Source organism: Acanthopagrus latus, chromosome 19 (genome assembly GCF_904848185.1).
Source record: "Acanthopagrus latus isolate v.2019 chromosome 19, fAcaLat1.1, whole genome shotgun sequence".
In the NCBI taxonomy this organism is placed as follows: Eukaryota; Metazoa; Chordata; class Actinopteri; order Spariformes; family Sparidae; genus Acanthopagrus; species Acanthopagrus latus.
The window spans coordinates 20,823,493-20,849,788 of NC_051057.1; the positions used below are offsets into that span (position 1 = coordinate 20,823,493).

At 43.8% G+C, this 26,296-nt stretch overlaps 1 protein-coding gene across 4 annotated transcripts in view; it reads right to left on the bottom strand.

The window, feature by feature from the left end:
• LOC119008712 (collagen alpha-1(XVIII) chain-like) overlaps positions 1–22,482 on the bottom strand; it is a 56,739-nt gene extending 34,257 nt beyond the window's left edge. For 3 of the 4 annotated variants that reach the window (XM_037079334.1, XM_037079331.1, XM_037079335.1), the window contains exons 1-2: positions 21,267–22,480; positions 21,096–21,178 (exon numbers count right to left, since the gene is read on the bottom strand). In XM_037079334.1, the coding sequence (XP_036935229.1) occupies positions 21,096–21,178; positions 21,267–21,277 (94 nt within the window). In that variant the 5' untranslated portion in view covers positions 21,278–22,480. Of the gene's footprint in view, positions 1–21,095; positions 21,179–21,266 lie in introns of all 4 variants that reach the window. The other variant, XM_037079332.1, reaches the window with a different exon arrangement.
• Positions 22,483–26,296: the final 3,814 nt, after the last annotated feature.

Sequence of the window (26,296 nt, forward strand, 5' to 3'; positions counted from 1 at the left end):
GAATTCAAGCTGTCCCTGCAGATTTACAGTTGTTTTAGTGCGAGTCTGGACTGGTGATTCAGAGCTTTGGAGTGTGCCCATATAAGCCAACACTAGACAGGACTGGGGTCAATGATAAGGGTCTTTTTTCTCCGTGCCCACACAAGCTGGCAGCATCAAGGCTGCGGAGAGCCAAAGGCCAAATAGTTTAGTCGGTTAGGTCAGTGGAGCCAAGTATTCCTCCTGTCTGCCTCACACAGCTCTGCCTGCAGCTCCTGCACCATTCTTATCTTCCATCTTAACATGGAGCACCAACCTGGCAGCGTCGTCTGCAGAACAGTATCACCTTTGTCGAAATACCTGAATACCTGCAGTATTTTTCTTAATTTTTCACTTAAAGCCCCCTCGGGTCACTTTTCAGCACAACATCAGAGTTACAAGCAGGTATCAGGTGCATGTTTTTGGTATTCAAAAAAACAAAACAAAACACAACAAGACTTGAAACGCTTCAGAAAAAATGTGCTCTTCCGTGCACGACAAACATCTGTATTACTGCAGCTCATTCATGTCCTACAGCTATTAATCATGCTTCCTAATAGAATACGGGTCTTGCAAGTGACATTTCGGGTACCATTCAGAACAGTTAAAAACACGCTGGTCTGATTAAATAAGCTGAAAACATCAGTGGGAGATCCAGAAAGTCGTCATGCCAAATTGGGAGCTTGCTCATTCAAGAAAATGCTGAATATGTGAAGAGACCTTAGTAGTTTGAATAAGGTTTTGTGCAGCTTATGGTTGGACGCTGGTGGAGAAATTCTTTAAGAAATAAAAACAGATCACAATATTACAAATGTCACAAGAGAACCGGATATAACTGCACCTCGTCTCTCCGGAACATCCAGTTCTGGACCTGTAACCGTCTTTTTTTCTGACACCGAGTTCACTGCAGGGGCACTTCTAGTGATTTTAAGGAAATCAAAAACACAAATGAATGTTGGATGACAGAACAGGTTTTATGAGTTGCAGGTAAAGCTGCAGAACCTGAGAATGCTCCTAAAAACTCAAAGCAACTTTAACATCATCTCAAAGAAGGGCTTGACCCAACAAAACCATTGTTTTCTCAGTCCTGAACTTCGTATTTCGTGCACCTCATTACCATTTAGATCTGTTTATATATAAGGGAATACCTCGTGTTTGAAATGCTTTGGAAGCAGTTCTCCCATACTCTTCTTTCAAGTTAATTAAAGCGTCTGGAGGCAGGTGGTAAAAGCGGATGTCCACAGAGGTCAGATGTCATGGGGCTCCGTGTAAACGGCTCGTTGTTTCGGCTTACCCCAAGCTGTGTTTAACCAGCTGTAGAAACTGCACTCTGACCAAAGTGTTAGAGGAATGATGGGCTGACTTTAAAAAAAAAAAAATCCTGCCTGCTTTTGGCAGCTTGCCGCCACTTTGTCCAGCTTTCAATGCAGAACTTTTTGGAAAGAAGATGCAAAGCCTCCTTTTTGCTTTGTGGTGGACTGGGAGGAGGATAAATTGCACACGTCTTAATTCAAATGAATGTGATGAAGGATCAATAGAGTGCAAGAGAGAAAAGAGAATCAGGGGGATGAAAGGTGATAATGAGGTGATAATCGGGATGAGAGCGATAGAAGCAATCAATCATCAATTAAAAGACGGAAAAGAGAGGAAAGTGCAAAACTTCTTTCCCACTTAATCAACAAAACAACCGGGACCTTTCGACATGGCTGTGATTTGTCAAGGATCCTGCCAGAAGAGAAAATATGGAGGAGGGGAAGAGGAATGGAAAAATCAAGACTGCACAAGTAAGAGGCATGGAAAAAAGAGCGAGAAAAACTGTAACTGTGGCAAATTCACTAAGGTGCAACTGAAGGAACAACATCTGCAACTGAAGATCACACTGTGACCTTTTCATCTTCATCCATATCACCTCCTCAAGCCATAAAGAAATCCCTTAAGAGCCTCTTTCCCTCTTTTCCAGCGATGGACGTCAAGGCTTCGCTGCGAGGTTTGAAAGTTTGGCATGTTTGCATTCATCACATAGAAGATACTCGTGCGGCTTATCCAAACTGTTCTGCAGAGAGAAGGTGGAGCTGGAGAGAGGAGGGGGGGGGGTTCTGAGTGATACCATCTGCTTTGGCTCTGCTCGCTGACTTGTTCGCTACAGTTTTGAAGAGCGGGCGATCGGCCAGTCCGGTCCATTCATTGAGACAAGTGCGGCAGCTTCCACGGCGCCGGTTGACTTGTCACTGTTTAAAGAGTCTTGACCGGCTTGGCTGACCCAGATGAGAATGACCTGGGTGACCTGAGCTCAACTCGCTCATTCAGAGTTTAAAATGTTTATTCAGTAGACGTACGCTCTCTATTCACGGGGTCATTAAGCAGCCACTTTCAGTAAGTGCTGGCTATAAAACGTTGCTGTTAGTCATACAGACCAGAGCGAAGGAGCAGAGTGTGTTTGTCATTAGAAATGTTGACAACGTCTGAAAGGGAAGCATCTTGTTTCTTGCAAATATGCAGAAGCATCACTGAAAAGAAAATGCTTCAATTTTTGTGATGTGAATTATGGAATTTCTTGCTGCTTCTGTGTTTGACAGATGCAGGATGAACGCTACCTGCCTGAAATTGGTCATTACAGTAAAGTTCGGTGAAGGAGGGAGCGCGCTGACGAGCAAAACCTCTAGTCTGGAGCTGTTTTAACGAGTTTACAGGAACTCTTGCTGAAGCGTTTTATTTCAAAGTGTGTCTTGTTTGGTGTGAAAAGCCTCGACAGGTCTGTGCAAAGCCCCAAACTCCCTCCAACACATTCAAAATGAACACAAATGCCAACAGCGAGGTCAGATCTGTTGCCCAATCCTCTAAATGGGCTTGTGGCTTTACTCCTAACTGTAAGAAAAGATGATTTTTGACGCTGTGGGTTTCCCAACTTGTCAAAAACTGATGCTTTTGGATTAGAGAACGGGTTGGCCTCCATCCCTAAGCATCAGTGATCAGTAACTGTTGATGCTATAAACCCTTCTAAGCCCTTTTAGTTGTTGCATGTGTATTAATGCTCAACTTCACAGTTTCTTCACAACATGTCTGTCACTGGCTTCCAAGGAAAACACCTCTCGGACCAAAGGTAGAACAGTTTTTGCACTCCAGTAACCAAGAAGAAACTTTTCTCGGAATAGAAAGCAATGAAGCATTATCTACTGCTCAGATGGAGCTGTGTCTAACATTTATTTATAGTGCACTGTTTCTTCCATGGTGCTTAGCTGCCAAGGGATTTCCTGACAAGTACAGTGGAAATAACACCACTGCAATTACTCCTTACATCCAACCCTGCTGCCAAAAAGGGTTCAGATCACTGCTAGGAAGCTGCTTCAGGTAATCACAGAATGGATTCCTCTTGCATGCCAACAGTCTCAACACTTATTGGTCAATTAAGTTTCTAAATCGGGTCAAAACGAAGCCCAGGTTCACCCCGGGGAGGAAATGACCCCAATCCTTGACCCCAGTGTCCTACAGCAACCAGGAACACTCAGCAGCTGTTAGCATCATTTGTCAGGCCAAAACCAGGTCAAGCTCATTGGCTTGTTATTCAAACTTGAAATTCCTCTTGTCTCCCAAGTGCTTGGATTGGTGTGGCCAAAACAAAGGCCGAACCGTTTTAAGAGCACTTATTTAGACGTTTATTTAATAGGTTGTTTACAGGGTGGCTGAGTTGTTCTTGTCGCAGGAGCTGGACTTGGGGTGGTGCTCTATTCTAGCTGTTTGGGCAAGCTAAGAAAAGTCTGGGAACTGGTCTAATCTGCAGGGTTTACACAGGTTTGCAGTGTGAGTTGAACTTGGCCCGCATTTGACTCGCAAGAAGAAGAAAATAAAACGTGGAAGAGAAAAAGCACAGAGTCTAGACTGAAAGATAGGAGGGAGAGAAAGCAAAGGACAGATTAAGAGAAATATAAAGTAAATACAGACAGAAAGATATGAAGTAGAGAGAGGAAGTGAAATATTCACACCCCTTTATTAAAGACAAACACTTAACGACCAACACTTTAATCTGCCAGCTCTTATTCACCTTGTCAGCTTTTTGTTCTAGTATTGAAGGAATAATCATCACTTACACTGATTATACCACACATTCCTCTGCTTCTTAAGTTAGTGAAGGAAATCAGATGTTTCAGTTAAAAGAAACATTTAATTTATGTAGTTATTTCTCGGGGACACGTGTATGTTATTGAACGTTACTGCAAATTTTCCAGAATTAGCCAAGGGAGTAGTTTTTATCTGCAGTCCCTGGCCTGGTGTAAAGTTGACAACCTATGTTCAAGAAAAATTAAGATGGTCAGCTTGCTTCATGTCTTCAATGCCTTTAAGGTGCACATGGAGAATTTTTGAAGCTATTCCTAGCAGAAAAATAGTCTATAGGAGATGTCAAAAATGAGTAAAAGTTGTAATTTATGTTGTAGGTCGGGATGTTTTTTAGCCTGATCGTCGCACCGCTGATCCCAACAGAGCCATTCCTGAGCTGTCTTTGCTCCATCTGCTGCGCTGCTTGACTGAATCCTCTGCGCTGTTTTAACAGTCACAGCTAGAAGCTTTCGACCAGACTTTATGTGCCGTATTCAGTCCGTATCGCTCCGCACGGACTTGTGTGTCTTCTAAATGTGAAAGACGTGGATTGTGTTTAGCTTGGTGACAGATTTTTGAAGCGATGCCACGGGTGTTGGCCCACAGTCTTCAGTCTTCGCTTCATGTCGACTGTTTGATACGGCAAAGATGAAACAAATTAAGAGAAAGCTGTTACTGCCTGACAACCTGTTGAGCATAAATTTACACCGTTAATCTTTACTTCTGAGAACCAACACTTTCAATTCCATAATGAGCCGTTTGATTTACAGTGTTGAGGTAACCTAATCCAGAAGGAATCAACCCGAGATCATGTAAAGATGTCCTTCTGCTGCCACATGTGCGTTTTAAGTGTGCAAGTTCTGACATGGGTGTAAAGCTTTCCAGATTTAGAAGCCGGCCTCTCTCCTTGCTAACAGCCAACCCACAGCAGAGGACATCGCACATAGATGTTAGCCTCCGTAAAAATCCTTGACAAGTACCTGCTGGCACCTTGACAGAGGCTTTGATCCGGAACATCTGACCCGAAGTCTGTTTCCTCATCTGGAGGATAAACTGACAGCGTGACGATTTCCTCTTCTGCGCACGTTAAATATCTCAAAAGAACTGAAAATCAGGATTTGCTTATGGAGCTCAAGTCTCAAGATGTCTGATGCGAACCATCATGAACTGGAAGATGACGTCAGCTTCAGCTTTGGAGATTTCAGAACACAGAGCCGTCGACTTTGCTTCCTTTGCTTTGCTGTTTCCCTTTGCTCTCCTTAATCTCAGGTCCATTTCTGCTCCAGTCCAAACTGTTTCCACAGCCCTTCATGAGACAGTGCATCAGTTGTACTGTATGTAAATATTATTTTTCATAGTGAATTGGTTCCAGGCCTTCTGCCTTGTACTGACTATGCATACAAATGACTAACAAATGCTGGAAAACCAAAACACCTGTTTTGGGATAGTTTATGATGGACAGCCGTGCGTCTGGAACAGTAAGAAATAATCAAGACTCTTCTTCTCTCTGAGTTCAGACTTTACTCTGGGATGCTTGGATGTAAACATGCTTGTGTTTCCATCTGAGTCTTTGCCAGAGTCGTACTCATCTCCACAGCCTGAGCTGATCTGATGAGACAACAATGAAAGTGATGCGAATGTGCGCCCGATTAGTAACAGTTTACACAAGACTTCATATTGAAAAATAGGACTTTAATCTCTCCCTACTGTCATTCTGAGTTTTAAACTTTCCTGACCCCCTTTTTCCTTCGAGCCAGGATGCCACAAAGACGAAAATGAATAACACACAATTGTTTCTTCATAGTGGAAGACAATTTATTGTGTCTAGGGTGCCTCGAGGCCACAACAGAAAGACTAGCATGTCTTAAGTTTTTTTTTTTTTGCTTTAACACGCCTAATTTGACTTGTCTCTTGTGCTCTGAGTGCTTCAGACGCTATGACCGTGGAAGTCTCAGCGTCTCTTGACAGATCCTGAGAGACCACAAGCGCAGATCGGTCTGGGTTCAATTTGTGTTCCGACACGTCTCGCTGCCAAGCCGTGCCGGGACCCGTATCACATCATCTGACACACTGTGCATGCTGAAAGGCGTAAAAGCCGGATCTGATTGGACCACTGAAGTCGTGTTTCTCACACCTCCTCTTCGTGTTATTTAAGTAAAACGACAAGATACGACTTTGTGAGTTCACACTGAAATTCATTTTGCATCCTCAGGCAGCTCCGCTCAAGAAGTTTACACACAAATTAGACATACAGTTACACATATGGCACAAATTCGCAGGGACGTGGTTCGCAGCTGAGCAGCTTCCTCGAAGGACGTGCAAAAATCTGTCTGTTTTCAATCTAGAAGCTCAAATATTTATTGTAATTTGGAACTGGCTTTTATTACTTTGTCAGTTTTGTAGAATTTGGCTTATTGGTCTGTGTCCAGATTTTAACTAAACTCCCTGCAAAGTGGATCCTGATCCAGAAGTTTGTTATGACTGAAAAGCTCTCCAAACCATCCACAAGAAACATTCTCGAAATGTTCGATTTTGCTGAAGTCTTGTCGCCATCAGTTACTCGCGCAGGGAGACGCCAAACAAAACCAAACAGGACCGAGGATCACTCTCTGCAGTGTGTTCCTTCCTGCACTATAGGTGTGATCACACTTTTGGGGGGGATAATAAATCAAATTCATGCTTTCCAGACAGCTTTTCTCAGTCGTGGTTGACTGCCGCTGCTCAATGAACACGGAAGAAACATGTTTCTGAAACCACAGTCCTTTCCCATCAGAAACCACGAGAGACCTCGTCGGTCACAACCCTGACGAACACCACAGTTCCCTCCAGGGTTACAAGACAAGCCGAGGCTGTAATAACACTAATACCACCGCCTGTTCCCCCGGTTTCATGCTCCAGACCATTACATTTATGTTGCATCATGTGTTGGAAACTTCACAGGAAGGCCTTGAAGCTCCTCAGTGGACTTCATCTTTTGCAGAAACACACTGAGGGTGGGGGGAAGGGCCGAGCCGTCAGATTTTACAATCCTGCCATTAAAAATATTTCTTTTAGGAGTGAGATGAGGAAAAAAGTAGGATCAAGGGAACCTGTCACAGAATTAACCGCTGAACCTTTCCAGCTTGCCAACATGAGGACACGGAAAAGCAGCAAAGTCTTTCAGTATTAATGATACAGCTCCCTGGTTTTATTTGAAGATGTTTTGCTTGGATCAAACGTGTGAAGTCAGCGAGTTTCTACATCTATAACTCTCCATTTTATCACTTTTGTGTCAGCATCCTGTCTTTATTAAACTGCAAATCCTGTGTTTCTCCTGAGCAGGAGGAAAACTGACAAACATCTGAGGTTCCTTCTGGTCACCGTTAACCAACAAGAGCAACTACTACTACTCGAAAAAAGGTGAGTTTAACTGCTACAATCTCCGGCAATCCACGTGTCCACCTGAACCGTATCACTTTACACTTCACAACTTTACAGCTCAGCTAACCCGAGAGAGGGAAAAAGAACCAAAACAAAAGATAAAACCTCTGCCAAAACATGAGCTCCTGCCACGAGTCTCTCGCAGTCAGGTTGTGCTCAGTAATGCATCAAAAGCAATTTCCCAGTCGGTGTTATTTGCAGAGAGGAAATTGGGCCAGAGTTCATGTTTCGTATCTGCTGCCAGTGGGAGAGTTATCAAATCGAGGTATGCCTGCATAAGTCAGGAGGCAGAAGTCTCCTCAGGCGACCACAACATCGCATTAAATTGGGTCTGTTCCCATTGGCCACGTTGCCAGGTTTGACCCGGCTGTTAGAGTTTGCTGAGGAGGGGGATGTACAGGGCATTGTTCAAACGGAGAGACAAGACTTTTTTATTGATAGCTGGGAGCTGATTTAGGAGCAGGAGCCTTGGAAACATGTTGGTCTTTTTTTGCTCTCAGTTCTCCAGTTTGGAACTAGCAGCAACCGTTTTCACAAAGCAAATCAACATCAGATCTTCCTAAAAGTTAAAGATTTCAGTATAAACACATACAAACATTTTATATGACAGTTATGAGAGGAAATCGGGGGGCAAAACCTGCGGGATTATAAAAACCAAGGACGCCAAAAGAAACTTGTACAGCTGTGATGGATTAAAAAATACGACATAATAGGATTGACCTCTTAAAAAAAAACGCATATCTCCTTACCAGAGAAACCTCTATAGGCCTGCCAGACAAACCCGCAGGCAAAATCCAACCAGTATTTCACTGTTTCGCTGCAGTTAATTTCAGGTTCTGCTCGCCAGATACAGTACATGCTTCTGACCAACATGGTTTCCCATTAAATCGTCTGCCTGAAGCTCCCCCACACTGCCAAGGTTCAATCCCTTTTTATGGGTACGACATCACGAGAGGAGTTGCTGTTTGTGAGGAAAGCAAATTACTTCTCACCAGGACCGCTTAAACTGAACAAACAGAAAAAATTCAGCTGGTTATGTCATCCGGTTCCAGCGGAAACGGCTGAATATCGACAGAAACAGTTCTTTCTGCACTTTGCTCCGTCAAACAGTGTTTGTGCTTAAATCCTATTGTTTAATAATGTCGCTGTGACTCAGCGGAATTGGAAAGAAGCTGCTGAGACAGCAAGGAAGTGGCACTTTTTCTGGAGGACAACAGCCAAACAGGGACTCACCTTTGCTCCAACGTCTGTGGGAGAGGAAAGTTTGAGTGTAACACAGGGGTGGTCTATAACTAATCTCTGGATCCAAATCTACGGACATTACTCACACACATTTCCAGTAAAGTGTAATAAAAACATCTGTTTTCAGGGGCTGAATGGGTGTCGAACCAACTCTCAGCTTTAAAAGCTTTTTGGGAAAAAAAAGGAGCTGTTTTTCTTTCTACTCTGGTGAAAAGAGGCCGCTGAAAGCTTCAGGTGCCGGAGCACCAGACGGAGATGTCTGGTGTTTGCTGAGGGACGGACTGATGACAGCATTGTTCAACCGAGACCCGAAGAAGAAGAAAAGCTCTCTGCAAACACCTAGAATAATATTTAACAATCGAAAATTGTCCCAGAAACTTAACGCCGCTGTAGCTTCAGCAAATACCGATCCAGTTTGTTCCAGACTCGGTTGTGCAGTCAGTATTGACCCGCGATGGTTCTAATGAACTAGCGCTTTTTTTTAAAACAACTTTTCTTTGGTTTAATTGCAATCATTTCTGAAGTGGCTCCCCAGAGGCAGGGTTAATACAACGTTCATCCCATTAAGATGCAGATTATACTCTAATTATACATCTCTTGGAATCAGTGACGGAGGACAAGACCTTCGCTTGATTCCAAGAATATTTGACTGAATATTACAAAACTTGAATCACAAGCATGAAAAAAAAGAACTGCAGCTCTAAAGCGTTTCTCTGCTCTCACTCAATCAAGAAGCGTTTGAGAAAACAATGCCAATCTGATTATTTCCCTTTCATTACGTTGCCTGATTTAACATTCAGCAACAAAAAGGTACGTGAGAATAAATCCACAAAGCTCTGAGGTTAAATAAACCAATTCTAGAGCAATCAACATGGCTGATTACAGCTGCAATGTTCTGCTTGTCAACTGTAGTAAACAAACCTGGTTCTCATTTTTTAAAATTGGGCAGCGACCAAATGCGAAACTTTTTTTTCCCCGGTAGAACCGGACCAACAGGATTTCACCTCAGACATGAAGATAATACAGTTTGAAATGAGAAGACAAAACATATTTCCGTTAGCTTTTTGTTTCTCCTGACTTGGATGTTTTAATCACATTTTGTTTGTTTTAAGACCACATGCAAAGACGGGTAATAGGAAGGGAATAATCAAAACCACATATCTGGCAACTTTACGGCTGCTCGTTCAATAAGCGTTGCAGATTCAGCGACGGCAATAATGTAAAATGGGCTGAAGTGAAATCAGCGTTGGCGAGGACGAAAAACGGCAGAGAAATGAAAACGCCCAGAACACATTCTCCCATAAACATTGGAGCCCGTTTGGATGGATATTCAGTATCCCATCGGGAAAATCTTGAGCATTTCAATACGACTTTTACTGCAGACCATCGACAAGTATAATTACAGAGACGTCAAGAGCTCGGGACACGTCATGGCCAAATGATGCTGCACTTATCAACCACAGCCATATGAAACAGATCTATCTAATGTGTTACAAGCCCACCACGAGAAACAAAATCCATATTTAAAGCCACAACCAGCTTTGAGTCAGTGAAGAACATTTCTTTACTCGACTTATCCGGTCGAACTGATTCTGATTCTTTCTCATGTTTAAGTGAATATTATGATCTGTTTCCTGCAGACGCAGCTAATGAAAGAAGTGACGTCTTCGATCCTTTCTATCCTTTCCAAGGAAAATAGTCTTAACTTATTAAATAAAAAAAGCACATTACCACTTCTGAGGGATATTTTTGCGCCACATCCTTCATGTTTGGTGTGGTGGAGGAGAAAGTGTCTACCACACACACAAACATAATAAGTGGCGGCGCTAATGAGAGGCCGAGAACCGCAGACCGAGGTGAGAAGCTGACTTCCTGAGTTATTATTTCACGCACGAATCTGCAGAATCAACACACACACACACACACACACACACACACACACACAGCAGAATAAACAGCACGCTGCCTTTTGTCACACCTGTGGGAGGTTACGAGAAAAGAAAGCAAACAGTTATGTAAAGAAAGGAAGAGACAATATGAGAAAAAAGAAACAGAAAAAAAGCAAAGCAAGGCATTTAAATGACAGGGAGGCATAAAAAAGGACTACAACAAAGAAATGAGAGAAGGTCAGACGGAGATAAAGACGGATGTTTGAAGGATGTTTACTCGCCGCCGGTGTCAAAACAATAAGGTAAACTCAGACCCGGCCGTTAATTAGATTCGTGGTGAGATATTCAGGAAGAGAGTCGACAGTGTGCCCAAAAACAACGCAGCTGCAGACCAGCTGAGCGCACACACACACACACACACACACACACACAGACACACACACGCCACAAAAACCACCATCAACACCAGCACTAATCCCGCCTCCCACTGGGAAACAATCAGGATGCTCACTGCGGACGCTCCTCAGGGGTATTTACGTCACGCTTGTCCGACAAGCCATCGAAAAATGTGTTTGTTTCCAAGCTGCCAAAGATAAATTATCCACCCCTCCGTGATTATAATCACCAGAGAAACTTGCATCACACAAGCGCCGATAGGAATCGAGCAAGCGGGCGACAGACGGTTCCAACAAGGACGCAACACAAAAGTCAAGAGTTAAGTTAAGCCCGAGACCTTCTTTGAAGTCTGCTGTTTGGTTTGCTGAAGTCATCCATCAGCTTGACAGGAGACCAAAGCAGAGCCATTAACAGGTTCAAGGTTGGGGCAACATGCCGGGGGACACTGCTGAGCTGCGACCTGCTGTAAGGTCATGTTTTAGCACTCACGCTTTATTTTGATGTTCAAAAATCAGCCTAGAACAAAACAATTAAAAAGCGACATTAAAGATCAAATGTTTGTGGAAAGCCCCGACATTTCCTGATCCTCGCCCCCCATCGCGTGGAGATGTTGTGGACCGTTTGGTCACAGAGACTCGACCACAACAAGGGCTGCAACTAAACTGATTCATTTGACGATTACTTTTTACGATTAATCAAGTTAAGACTTTAAAATCGATGTTTTTTATTAAACCAACAGCCAAAACCCGAATCACAAATGACAAAGAAAAGCAGCAAAACCTTACTTTTCAGAAGTTGGGAATTTTGTCTGAAATTGAACTCAAACTTTTAATCAGTTATCCGAATAGATTTTTCATGGATCAATTAATCAATTCGTTGAGTAACTGTCGCAGATCGAGCCCAGGTGGGATGAAATTAAATGCTGATTGTGAGTCAGGCTTTATTGCACAATATTGGTGGCTGATCTAACTTTTTCCTTTCAGCTGAGTGGGGAAAATAATCCTGTGGAACCAGCAAAGTTAAATACATTTAAGCCCACGGTTTTGGATATAGATGTTCACTGGGTTGACGTCAGATGTCCAAACACTTTTGGGGATGAAGTGCGTTAAAAAAAAAGGGCTGGTGATGAGTTATTGTTCAACCATTTTTGCAGATGATCAGCTAAACTTCTTGTTCAAACAAACATTTAGCTTCAGGCATGTGGCAATAAACCTTAACACGATCATCTTCAACACCGACACCCTGGTTTAAAGGCAACAGGCTGATCAAACGAGCAAAGATCAGCGAGCGAAGGAGGGCAGAGGTGATATTTCAGAGTAAAACAAAAGAGAAAGGAAGCCGTCATCAATCTGTTCCCATCGAGTCCTCCCCCTCAGGCGCAAACAGGCACACTCACTGAAATGGGCATCCTGACATGCTCGTAAACAAGCATGTACTTTTCTACAGTGTCATTAACACAGAGTGGGACTTTAACGACGACTGGGGTAAATTAAGGACACTGGAATCTTAATTTCTTACATGTTTCTGAGCCGCGTGCAGCTGCTCGGCACTCCGTGACGTCACCGGAGACTCAGACGCTCCGCTGCTGTCCGACAGGACGCGTCTTCTCCTTCACTGTGGTCTCAGAACAGACACCTGCTTGTTTCAGCTCCATCTTTCCTCCATGATGGACACTTTCCAGGGACTGTTAGAAATTCCATGTTTTCACCCATCGGACTTCTGTGGTGCAAAAAAAAAGAGCCAGGAAGGCCGGCCGCTCCCAGAAAAACAAACACGCCAATTCAGACCACTTTACATGATCGTCAATCAAAGTTTTTCGATGCACGGCTAATCCCTCCTGATGAGCGATTATTTCCCTACAGGAATGCAGGAGAACTCGTGTCATATTTTATTCAGGGAAATGTCCTCAGAGCACACAGGATGCTCTGTGGCTCCGGCACAGCCCGGCCCTTCACTGCTGTAACCATGTTTATGTGCTGTAATGTTCCAGCAGGAATTTCTCTTTTCATCCTGAGTCACATTCACAGTGGCACTCACTGAAAGTGTCAGCAGCCACAGTCTGTAATTGGCCATTAAACAGCTCGACGCGAGCTCGTGGTAGTTAGAAGCATCGCCGGAGGGAACGTCACTGTTTCTCCGTCGTGTTTTTAACAGCTGGTCTGGGACTAATAATTCATCCTCTAGTCAGAGGTCGGCTGCTCTGAGCTTTATTGTCTGAATAGGTCGGAGGTCGAGCTCCCATGTTGCTGATCTCTGCAGCGGATGTTTTAATTGGGTTTTCTGTGCGTGAATACTCAACGTGCAAAGACTGTAAAGTTGTGTGTTTGCACAATGCAATGAGGGTCGTCAGCATCTGCTGAAGGAAATCACAAAGTTGTCCATCGGTAGAGCAACTTATGGAGGGAGCTTTAAATGTAAGAAGGCAGATTTACATGAAGTCGTGCCTGTAAACCAGCTGCCAGGACTTCAGTAAGGATGTAATGAGCAACAAATACAATGATGTCAGCTGCAACTATCAATTATTTTCATTGCCGGCTAATCTGTCGAGCATTTTGTTGATTAATCGATCAGTTGTTTGGTCTGTAAAATGTTAGAAAATGCCCGCGACGATGTGAAGACACCAGAATATATTCACATAGAGAAAGAATCTGATCAAAAAAGAGAGAGAGAGACAGAGAGAGAGAGAGAGAGAGAGAGAGACAGAGAGAGAGAGAGGAGTCGCGGTGCCGTCCTCTTTGATCTGCATCACCCGACATTAAAACCAAGGCCGAGCAAAGTAAACAGGCGAGCACATCAAACAAAGCGTTCAGGACGTTTTGGTGTCAAAGCTCTTTGATGGCCGAAAGCTTTGAGTTTAAAAGAGCGATGACGGATGTTCAGATAAGGAGCAATTATCGAGAGGTTAAGCTACGATACGTTATCTTAAAAATTCTAATTTGCTAATGCGCCGTCAAAATGTCCCACTGAAAAAAAGGATTCCATTAAAATCCGGGAAGCAAAAACTACTCACAGATCCTCTCAGTGATGCGTCTGACTTGAAGACGAAGGACATGAATAAACTCTAAAAAGTACAAAGGACGGAGGTCAAAGTTGACATTTGGCGTCACACCTCTACCCTTCCCATCCTAAACTCAACACATCCTGCGTTTGTCCTCTTGCGTTCAGGCTTTGAAGACAGTCATCCATCTCATCCTTCACATCATCTGCGCCGCGCCGCGTCCACGACGCAGAAATAGTGGGCTGTTTGGTCCAGGACGAATATAGCAGTTCCTGTTTACGCTGCAGGATAACGCATGTGTTTTTGGTTTGGGGTTTGTCTTAGATTATTTGCAGATACGACCGTCGAGGCCCTGAGACTGTGCTGCAGCTTTCCACCTTAGAGCGTCCAGTCAGCAGAATCCAGAGTCACTTACATAATGTGACAGTGATCGATTTTTCTTTTTACTGTTATTACATTGTGTCTTGTTTCCTTTCTGAACGTTTTTCACGGGTCTGTTACATCTCTTCATCACAACACAAATAGAAATAATGATCAAGGTCACAAACTACAAACCATCAGTGGGAGGAAGTCACGAGAACAAACCGCATCAGTTATGAGTGAAAGAAATTAATTAGGATCCAGATGAAGATGATAAAGAAAAACTGTCATATCGGACTGAATTTGGCAGCTCGTGGAAGTTAACAAGAATAATGTGGGATGCAGAGACATGTGCAACACAATCTGCAGCACATCTTGAACCACTTTAGATCTTGCTGACACGTGAAAGCGTAAAGAGCCACACGAGATGCTCGCGACGATCTCCAAAGGACAAACAAACAACGAAAATACGAATAAAGTTGATTTAGAGGAGGATTAAATTATGAAAGAATTGTGGTTTTGAGTGTTTCAAGTTTTTCTTTATAACCAAGACATGAACTGCAAACTACTGGGACATTTTATTTTTAACTTCTCAGTTTTTTTATATTTTTTTATTGTTCGATGGCAGGAGATGACAGAGCTTTTGTCTTTTTTAGACAAGTCGTGCCACTCAGCAGCCATGTTGGCATCGTCCCCCGAGCAACTATTCTGGGGGCTAACAAGAGCAAGCTTCTATCTAAATGAAGAGCATAACTTCACTGTCAATGGTCTCTTCTGACAAACAACACTTGAATAGTTTTGTGATTTTGCCCAAAAATATGGTTTTAAAAGGCCTTTTTTTCTGCGGGTTGTATCACGACACCAACTTCTTTGACATGACGCCATCAGCTCATCCTACCAGAGTGCTTGAACAAATAATGAGTGTTTTATTTCAGTGTTTAAATTTCATCTCTTGTCTTGGTAATCCTGCAGATTAGCTTGACATCCTCACTTTCCTTTAAACTCCTGTGTATCTCAACTGTGCCTGGCGTCGGTGCAGCGACACGATCGGCTGCTGTATGTTTCCTGATTTTGACGTGGGGGGGAAATGGTGTGAGATCTGTCATACAACCGCCATCTCTGACGTTACACACTCTAAAAATGTCTCTACTTATGCCTCTTGTAAAGGCAGATAAAAGTAACAAACAGTTTTGCCTACTAACTCGCTCGAGTCCAAAAATCCCGATCACCTTGCGATTAATCTCAAAGTGATCTTGAGCCAAACTGTACAAAAACAAAAGCTCACTCCCTGCGCAAGATCATCAGCACGATAGTCAAAAATCACATCACATATTTACTTTATTACAGTTTTGGATCCCAAAGTTTATTGCTTTTAGTTAGCCTATCTGCCAAGTGACTGCGATGTGAGTAATCTTTGTATCGTGACCTCATGATATGATGAAGAAAGCAGTTCTGTATAAACTCGTCCAGCCCACTCGTACAGTTGACATGCAGAGTATAAACATCTGGCCACTTTTACCCAACATTCACCGAGTCATCACCATCTCGTTTGGTTATGTATTTATTTCTTTATTTTTTAAATTGCTGACAGCTTTGTCGCTCAGTGCTTGTTGTTGTGATTATGTGCCTGGTATCATTTGTGGCACAAGGATAAACTCAGACGAACTGGATTTAAGTTGACGTCGCTCGGATGGAAACAAACTGGACATTCACTCATGAGGAGAACGTCAGACTTTTAAAAAGCCTCCGGAGCTGTGTGCGGTTTTTCTTTGCTCATTCATGAAATCATTGTTGGACGGGATGGAGAATCTGACTGTGCACTCGAGTTGAAATTACACTTTAGATTAAAACCTGGCATGTTCCCTCTGTTACAGGGCTGCGGTCCAGATGACCTACATCAAACTGGAGGATCTGATTAAGGCAGAATTAAGACCAAATGGACGTGGAAGGACTTACACATTACACTCCTAAAAAACTCAGTGTCATCTTAATTCTATTAGCAAAACTATGAGCTGCTGGATTTACAGCAGCTCATCTGTGTGAAACATTCAGGTACAGCTTCCATCCGTCTCTACTTCCATGTTTCTATTTAACTGCCATCTACACTTATATGTCCATTTTCTCCACAGCTTTTGTTTGGACACAAGAGAGAAAACCCTCTCGAACTCTCAGGAATCAGCTCTCACTCACTAATAGTTTCCAGAATTTAGAAACAAGAACAATTTCCAGTGTCTTGTGTGTTTATAATCCGATGTATGGATCCTTCTTTATGACTAGAGTGACACATTCCTCCACCGAGGTCCAACAGTCCGCTTTGTCTGCATCTAACTGTAATCACTCTTAGATACCAGCTACGTAAATACCCCAGACTGCATCAAGAAAACAAAAAATGTGAAAAATACTCTGAGCGACCTCAAACAGATGCTGCATTCACGTGCTCGTCGGATGGTCTGACTTCCTGAGCTGGGAAGTCGTTCTTCCGACTGTGGTGTGTTCGTGTGCTTCCTGTCAGAATGGGGGAGCAGAGAAGTTGTTTTTGCACTTTATCACTCTGACGGCTGTTTAAGCTGGATGTGTATTAGCTTGTATTCCTCCTGACATCAGAGGAGTCACTTAAAACCAGCGCTGAATGTCTGGTTCTGGTTCACTGGGGATATAAAGGTCGGTGATTTTGTTAGAGGAAGAATCTTAATTGGTCACATAAAATCATACCGAGTACAACATGTTGAAACGTCTCTGCATTTAACCCATGCAGATGCATTGCTCAGGGACATTGAATTAACCCAACGCACATGTTTTAATGGACGAGGTAACTGGAGCACCCGCAGGAAAAAAAACACGCAAGGGTGGCAACATGCAGACTCCCCACAGACGAGGTTCTGTCCCGGCTGGGAGATGAAAGCTGGGCCGTCATGCTGTGAGGCAACAGTGATAACAAAAGAGTCACCGTGTTACAAGTGACAAGGAGATTTCTGCCATAAATTAAAGCCCCGAAGGTTGAGGAGGGGGAGAAAGAGACCAAACGTACGTCACTGAACAAACAACAGATAAGAAGAAGAGAAGAATGAGCTCTGCCTTTGGTAGCAGTGGACCAGACTTTGCTTAACTTTGGAAACAAACTCTTTAAACTCAAAGTCCAGCCAATGTTCTGATTCACAACAGCTTCATCTGTAAATCAAAAGTCCAAGTCCCTGCTCTGTAACATCCACCGACACCCTGCGTTCACATCGCGGCTCTCCGAGGACTCGAATCATAATCCACCCGTCACTGTCGCTGTCAACCTCGTCCTCATCATCATTATCCTCTTCATCACCCCGGTGTCTTCACCGTGGCCACATTGTCTGAGGCCCACATCATCAGCCACGTCATCGTACTCATCATCCCTTCCAGCCAGCGGCGTCCCGGGCCTTCGTGTCGTCCCATTAACATAATTAAAAACATTATCATTTTGTGGATAATCACCATGTGCACAGCAGATGGAGGACATCATGTGTGTGTCGCATGTTTGCATGTGTGTGTTCTTCTTGTCGACGTGGTATGAAGGCATACACACAAGTGTGTGCATGTGGGTGCACATTAGCACCTCCGGGCTAAAAGACGATGTACTGTACCATGTGTTTGTTCCTCATTAGCAGAGACTAAAAGGGGATTATAGCCGCAGAGTATGCTTTTATGATCCTTCTGTAGAATGAGAACCATGACTTTAGGAACACAAGGGAACCTCTGTTGGTTTGTTTACTTCTTTATGTTGTTCTGAGCCTTTTGTTTTTCATAATATACATTTATTCCTCTGTTCATATACCCATTTATTCAGCCATCCGCCTCTTTGCATGAAACTCGTTTGTCTTACTCATGAATTCACCCATTAATTAATGTGGTTTTTTTCCCTGTCTTTCATCCATTCAGCTGATCATTAACTCCATATAACCAATAATCCTTCCATCTGCGATGATAATTCCCCTTTATCTTGACGTTCCCAGGAAACTTCTGCATCTCCTCGTCCGTTAACCTTCTTCCTAAACATCCAAACAGCGCCGTCACTAGGCAGGTAGCGGCGAGCAGCCAAGAAAAAGATGGTGATTATATTTCCTCCCTTCTCTGGAATAAATCAGCGGTGTTGAAACATTTTTTTGGATTTTGGAGAGGAGACGGGTCAACGGACAAACACGCCGACACGCTCAGCTATCTGCCAACTTGTTGCTCTCGCTGAGGCAACGTGAGCTGCTATGTTTCAACAGCGTCAGACTGCAAAAGGGCTGGATTTCAACCCTGGCTCGCTGTGGGCCAGGGAAAAGTCCACTAGCTGCTAGGCTAACTCATGCAACACAAAATGCCACAGGGTTAAGCTAATGTTGGTGATATGACGATCTTTAAACTTGAGTTAAATGTTCTCGTTAAGTCATGTTTTCTGTGTGTTAGTGGAGTTGATTCAAAGTAAACTTTACTGCAAGTCTGCAGCTTTTGCAAAACTGGCTTGTATCACATTGACGTCCAAATAAACGATGCAATATCGCATCGAAATAACCAACCATCTAGTCATCTGCTCAGTCATTGGCTCACTTATCCATGATGTGTTGATACATTTCTCTCTTTTCTTTTGAAAATATTTAAAAAGTCAGTCAATCGTTCATCCGGTTTCTATCTCTTCAGGTGTTCTACAGATCCAAGCTAACATATCCACAACCAAACGCTGTTGATTTGTGCCGCTCCAATTCTGTCAAAATTCAAAAATGTGTGACATCACTGATTTCTGTCCCGTTCACAGAAATCCCTGTTGTCCTGCCGACTCTCTCAGTTCTGCTGCATCCACTCTTAAAAAAAAAAAAAAAAAAAAAAAGTAGAGTTGAACCTTTTCTGGGTGGATAGAGACAGTGACAGCTTCACAGCTGGAGGAAGTGGCGTGGATTATTTCACGCTGGAGAAAAGGGATTATATCAGCTTCATTTCAACAATCGGTGCATAGAAATGTGAGTGTTGCCACGGCGACAGCTCTGTTTTCAAGAATATTTACAACATGCAGCCTGGAAATATTTGTCCCTGGTGCTCTCTCTCTCTCTCTGACTAGTGAGCCAGCATGAGTGTGCACACACACACACACACACACACACACACACACACACACGTCTTTTTTTCCCTCCTCCTTTTGAAAAAGTGAATCATGACAGAGGATTATGAATGTGGCAAAAGCACAAACAGCCTGAGAGAGGAGTCTCTGGCTCAGCCCAGCCGCTGCAGGATCCACAGTGGAGGAAACTGGACCATGAAATCACACTTCTAAAAGACTCTTCTTTAGTCAGACATCAACTGAACTCCACACACACACACACATTTGTACCCAAAAGTGGCGTTTAATTCAAAATGTCAGACTTGCGACAATTAAGCTCCGCGGGGCTACGTTAGCGAAAGACACCCCCGTAATTATTTGACCGGGCCCCAAACAAAGCTGCTTTTGTGACACGGAGGTCCTCGTGGTGATCATAGTTCAATATATCCACACACACACACACACGCGCACACACACACACACACAAACTGCTGCAAATGTCAATCTGGATTCCAGGACACTGACGACTGCCGCGATGGCATATTAGCCGGTTCTGAAGGCCAAGATGAAAACTAATGAAGCTCTCAGACATGCTGACAATGACCTTCATCTCCCTCCAGCCCACACTGAAGGTTCAGCTGCATTACATCATCTTCAGCCACCTTAATCACACAAGTGCTACTGATTGCGGCGCTTGTCTGTCACTGTGCACGTTGGGAGGTTTTGGGTTTTTTTTTGCCTGTTTCCAATTGCGCTGGAGAGGGGAAAAAAAAAATCTGCAGCTCCTTCAGCGCTAATTGGGAACATGTTGGAGCGTAGTGATTGATCCATTCATCACGGTGCAAATCCAGTTTTAAGCTGTGAAAACAGCAGCGACGCGGCTCACACAGGCTCCGAGAGGCACGTCAGTCGGGGCATAATTGGAACCATCGTACGGCACAGAAGCCAGCAGGTATCGCTCTAATGGGCTCTGATGTCACGGGGTTCATCTGAAGACAGACGGTCCCCGAAAGTTTCCAGCAAAGATTGTTTCACTCTGGAAAACTCCATTAGCACAATATTCCTTGTGCAATCTGCGTTATACAGTGGGGTTCCAACATCAAGCATCCTGTGGGATCTACTTCTTTTATCAAATGAGGGTTTAATGCAAATTCTCCCTCGTAACGAAGACTGAAAACTTTCCCATGATCGACAGTTTGAAGATCATCTACGTCATGTGGAAAGAGCCAAACAGATGTGCAGATACAGAGGACATTAAATAGCGCTATTGCTGAGATATTGCTGGAAAAATAACCAATACATGTCTTAAATACTGAGTTAATTAAGAACTTGGCTTGGCTTTCTAAATATTTGGAAGACCATAACATCACTGTTTCAACTTTATTGTAAAATTCATTCATTTAAATTTTCCAATGTACCGAACGATCAGCACACCATTCACATGATCACCCAGTAAAAGCATAAAACTCTTGTTACAGTTCTGCTGTTTAAGCATCTTTCTCAAAGTGACATCATCATCGCGAGCCTGCCAGGACCAGAGCGCAGCGGATTCACCAATCACGTTCAGCGGATGAGAACTCATGAGCCAGCAAAAAAAAAAAAAAAATGATGAGAGAGAGAGTGAGTGTGCACGTACCGTCCAGCAGCTGATAGGCAGAGGAGCGGCGGCAGCAGAACCGGAGGACGAGCAGAAGTAATCCAAAGAACCAGGGAGGAGTGCTGCAGGAAAGACAGAAGTGGGAAAAACTTCATAAAGTGTCGACTAGAAAAAAAAAAACAAAAAAAAAACACAGTGCCTTTCATTTACCGTGAAGCCATCGTCGTCAGCGGTGGGAAATCTTAGATCCAAAACAAAGTTGTCCTGCTCATGTGCAAAGAGAGAGCGAGATGGAGCTCACTCTGCTGCTCTCCCTCACTCACTCCAAACTAAAAGCCTCTCAACTCTCCTCCTCTTCCTCCTCTTGCTCTCTCTCTCCCTCTCTCTCTCTCTCTCTCTGGTTCCCCAGTCAAACAAAGGCAGCTTCAGTGAGTTGGACTCGCGGGGCCTCTCGCAGAGCTGAAACCCGACTCCGTGTGTGTCTCTCTACGGACCACCGCTTACTAATCCGGCCCTCCCTTCAGACATCACAACCCCAAATACAAATTAACACACTCCGGAGAAGTCCTCCTCCTCTTCCACCCTCCTGCTCCTCCTGCTCCTCCTCACTGGTGTGGTTTCTCTCACTTTCCCTGAGCTTTTTAAACACTCCTCAAGTGCGACCTTGACCTGAGGGAGGAGATGCCTCAGGAGCTGCAGCATCAAGTCCAAAACTGTCTTTAAAGTAGAAAGAAGAAGAAGAAGAAGTCGTTATCACTGGATCAAAGTGAATATTCAAATAGTTTAAAGGAATACTCATCTTATCGCTGGCGTTACGGGAATGTGTGTTTTTTTGGTGAAGTCCAACCTCATGATTAAACCTTTATATTCCAAAAATACTAAGTGAAGTCGTCATCAGTCAGTCGGACCTCGTGGTATTCAGCTAAAGTGAAGCAGCATAGACTTCCCTCCACCAAAGTATCTTGAGGGCATTCCAGACCAAATTGGAAATTGCATCCCAGTCCGTTGTGGGTCTTTCCCAGGGTCTCCCTGTCGGACACGACTGGGAGGAATCCAGGAAGCAACCTGATCAGGCGCAAAATCACCCTGACCAGCTCTTTTAAAAAAGGGCAGCGGTTCGACTCAGCGCTCCCTCTCAATGTCCAAATTCTTGACATTGTCCCTTGAGGATGACCCTTGCACCCTGTGGGGTTAACTAATTTTAGTTCGCTCGGTCTGACCTGGATCACCGAGCCTAGAAAATGGTGAGCTTTGTCTTCAGCGTCGCTTCCCTCTGGACAGAAACTCCATTTTACCTGTCCTGCAATTAGAAGACCTCATCCTACTTGAACTAGAGGTTCAATGATCTGACCAAAAATGATCATCACAGTCTTTCCTGATTCACGATCTAATGCACAATCCTCTTCCTCGGTTTTAAATCATCCTGTAGATGATAGAAAGTCTAAAAACCCATAGAAGAGTCAACATAGCCACCTAGCTTTCTACATCACTCTTTCAGTGTGTTCATGCAGCTCAGATCTACTGGTCAATGAGATCAAGTTACGTTTGGAGCACGAGACGACATAAATGTTGTCCGCTGCTTTTGGTTTGGTTTCCCATAGATTTCACACAGTCATGGTTAAAGCACGGTGAAGTTAAACATCTCTGCTGGTGACGATGATGATGCCATCACTGATTCAGTGTCTGGGCTGGAGAGAGTCGGCGCAGCGGTGCCAAATGGAATCTGCCGACAGCAAACGCGTCCACCAGTCTCGCCGCAGGAGCCGGTGTGGTAGAGGGGGGAGGACTGATAAGGATGTGTTCAGACCTCGTCTCTGACAGCTCAGACAGATAAGAGCCTGTGAGTGATGCTGTTAGAGAGGCGGCAGCGGCGATAAGCCGTCCTCACTTCTCTGACCTCACGCGGGCTGACCGGTGCTGCTGTCAGGCAACATTCCTGCTAAATTTGTTGAAGGTCTGAGTGTTGCTAAAGAGCCTTCTTCTTCTTCTCCTTCCTCTTCTTCTTCTTCTTCTTCACACTCTGAGTCATCCCAGGTCAGACATTTGTCTTTTGCCCCGTCATTTTCTCGAGTCTCACTCAAGTCTTTATGCAGCAACATGGGAGACAATGGATGCAGGTGTGTTTTTGCCTCACAGGTGTCCAGTTTAGTCACCGTTTGTGAGTCAGTGCAGATGATGGAGGTGTGTTTTGATGAAAATAAGCTTTCAACCAAGAGCTTCACCCATCGGACGAGTCAGTGTTTGTGTTCTGTCTGCATTCATTCAAACACAGCTGGTCATCGGAGGCGTTCTGGGTGGGTTTTTTTTGTTTTTTTTTGTAAAGCCTTGACACACTTCTCCTGCAAAACATGCTTTTTTCTGTCTTACAATTGCTCGGACATCATTCTTTAGCCTTCAATCTTTCCCTAATCTCACTTTAGATGTTTTAGTTAAATCTCTGATGTCAAAGCCTCGTGCTGTCAACCATCCGTCCTGACACAAAGACTCTGCAGTATAAGAACGTCACACTTGCTGCATTAGAACAAAAAGTTGCCAGTAATCTTAATGCAGGCAGGGATTACATTTATTCCAAAGTATGCCGACCGGTGCTAATCCGTATATCAACTCAAGGTTTTCACATGACAACTCAGATAAAGTGGTGATGAATCATTAATTTATACAAAAGCATGTGGGAGAGCTTACAATTCTGTTGATTTTTGCACAAAATCTCAAGTGAGACAAATATATTTGCAGGTTGCCAGGATGAGTCGACGCCCCCTCAACACCCACACACAGACGTTTTAGGTGAATGTCCTGAGATCTCCATAGTAGTCGGTGTATTTGTGAGTAAACAGAGTGGAAACCTTTCTGTGACAGAGAGACAAAGAGCAACAGACTGTTTCTATGCAAAGAAAACAGTTACTCAGAGAAAGAGAGAGAGGAGGGGAGGGTGGGAGAGAGAGAGGGATTTCAGCTTGTGGGTGGCTGCGGATTAGAAGGGGTCCGGTCCGAGGTCTTGACGGTATGAGTCAGTGAGATACCAGATCATCATCAGTGTGAAGCCGCCGACTGTGAGAAACCAGGCTGAGCCGCCGCAGCCGACTTCAAAACGCACCGAGGAAACAAAACACATCTGCTCGCAGTGACCGGCTCCGAGTCTGAGAGGGGGGGCAGCTTTTTCTGTTTTTAAAGGGAGTTTCCATGTTGTGAACCTAAGAGGTTTGTGGTTGTAATTATAATAGACTGCAGCCAGAGACGGCGAAAAGACAAATCCATCAAGAGTATTATTCAGTTAAAAACTCACAGTTAAAATAACAGATGGTGATATGAGACACTGTGGCAGAAGAACAGAATAATCTCTGGGATTTGAGACTAAAACTGATGCAGGGAGGAGATTTTTATTGCAGGATATAAAAGCCGAGTGTTGTTAGAATAAAGCAGAAGCAGCCAGGTAGAGCTGATGAATGTAGAGGGAGTCGAAACAGAGGGGCCCCAAAAAGTCAACTTTACTCCAGTTAGCGTCTGCTCGAATTCAGATTTCTTATCACGGAGGGTACGCAGAACCTCTGACCCACTGCAGGCGCCGACTAATCCTCAGACAACAGTAAAAGTTGCTGTGATGAATCCTGTGTGAGGAGAATGAACACAGAGACACCGGCGATATAATCCTGTTGTTCAATCTGCAAAAAAAAAAAAAATTGAGAGAAATGTGCTCAGAAAGCGTCTCAGATTTATTCAAACAAAAGTGTTGCATTCATGTTTTTGTTGAGTCTAAGTTTTTAGAGAAATAACACGACTTCTTTGTGTTTTTTTTTTTTTTCCATCGGCTCAGCTCCCCCTCCTCTTCTCTTTCACGCTCCCTGTGACTGACGTGGACTCCACAGCCCGTCAGATTTGCAAAACTCTGCAGCGTTATGAAGCTTCTTCACAAAGCACCCGGGGGAGGGGAGGGGCGTGTTGAGGGGTTCAGAGGTCACACTTCATCTCCGAGGGTGGGACGACGGTAGAGCTGCAGTATGTGGTCGTGCATGTGTGTGTGTGTGTGTGTGTGTGTGTGTTTCAGGTCACGCAGAAAAATAGCAAGTGCTTCTGGGTTGTTTTTTTCTTTTTTAGCTGAAATTCAAACACAGTCATAACAAAAGGCTCTGCTACTGAAAACAAGCGAAGGGGTCCGCTATTCAGTCTCAGGGTGATTGGCAGGGACAGGAGCTGCAGGGTCAAGCTGCCTTTTTAAAAAGTGAAAGACGAGCTTTAAATGGATTTTTTTTTTTGTTTTTTTTTTTTAGGCGAATAGGGACTAAATATACCCATGTATTCATTCACACTGAGTTACGAAAGAAAGGCTTTGAATCAGATGAAGAGATGAATAAAATACGAGTGGGCTGCTTGTCACAATAACTTTTATTTTAAATAACCTTGTCTTCTCTTATGAAAATGGATTTTTCTTCAAGCTGGCAAATCACAGTTTTCTTGAAATGCTCCATTGATCAGATTATGATTGTTGTTTTTCCTGACATGGAGCATCACAGTCCAGTTCAAATAGACGCACAGCTTGTTTACGGGTGGACACATTGTTCCAGCCTCCCATTATTCCCAAACAGCTAACTTCAAAGCCAAAAAACACAATCGTCCGACAGTCTGTTATCCTGAAAACAGATGTCCGTTGTTCCAGTAACCCTCTCTGAGATGGAATGGAATTGATACGACTTTATTGACACCATAAATAAAAACCAACTGGCTGGAATCTTCACCAACGCCTGATCAAAATTTGGTCAAGACGGCCTGAAAGATCGAGCCGTTGCAAAAGTCTGCATGTGATCATCCTGGCGTTCCAGGAATTGAAGTCCATGTTTCATAGAAAGATGTTTTAGCACACTGCAGGTGTTTTGAACCCTTCGTGAAATGAAGGCATGTTTCGGATTGTTTCTTCCTCTTCGACACAACTCCTTCTTGTTGCAAGTTTCCAGCAGCATGGACAGCGGTGATAAGTTCAGAGGCCTTCGATTCTGATAGATCAGAAAATCTGGAACTGATTCCCATCCTCACCCTCTGGAGTTATTTTGCCTGTAAAATGTAAGCGTGTTTGGACTTGCAGGAAAAGACAATTCAGTCTGGTGAACTTCGTTGGAAGGGTAATCATAATTAACACGTGAGAAACACTGTGAAACAGTTGCAGTTTGGCTCGGCGTTGGCACCCAGAGAAGGCCGTGGTTAGATTTAAGAAAGTGTATTTTTGAAACCAGAGTCTTCGTCGTGATGGG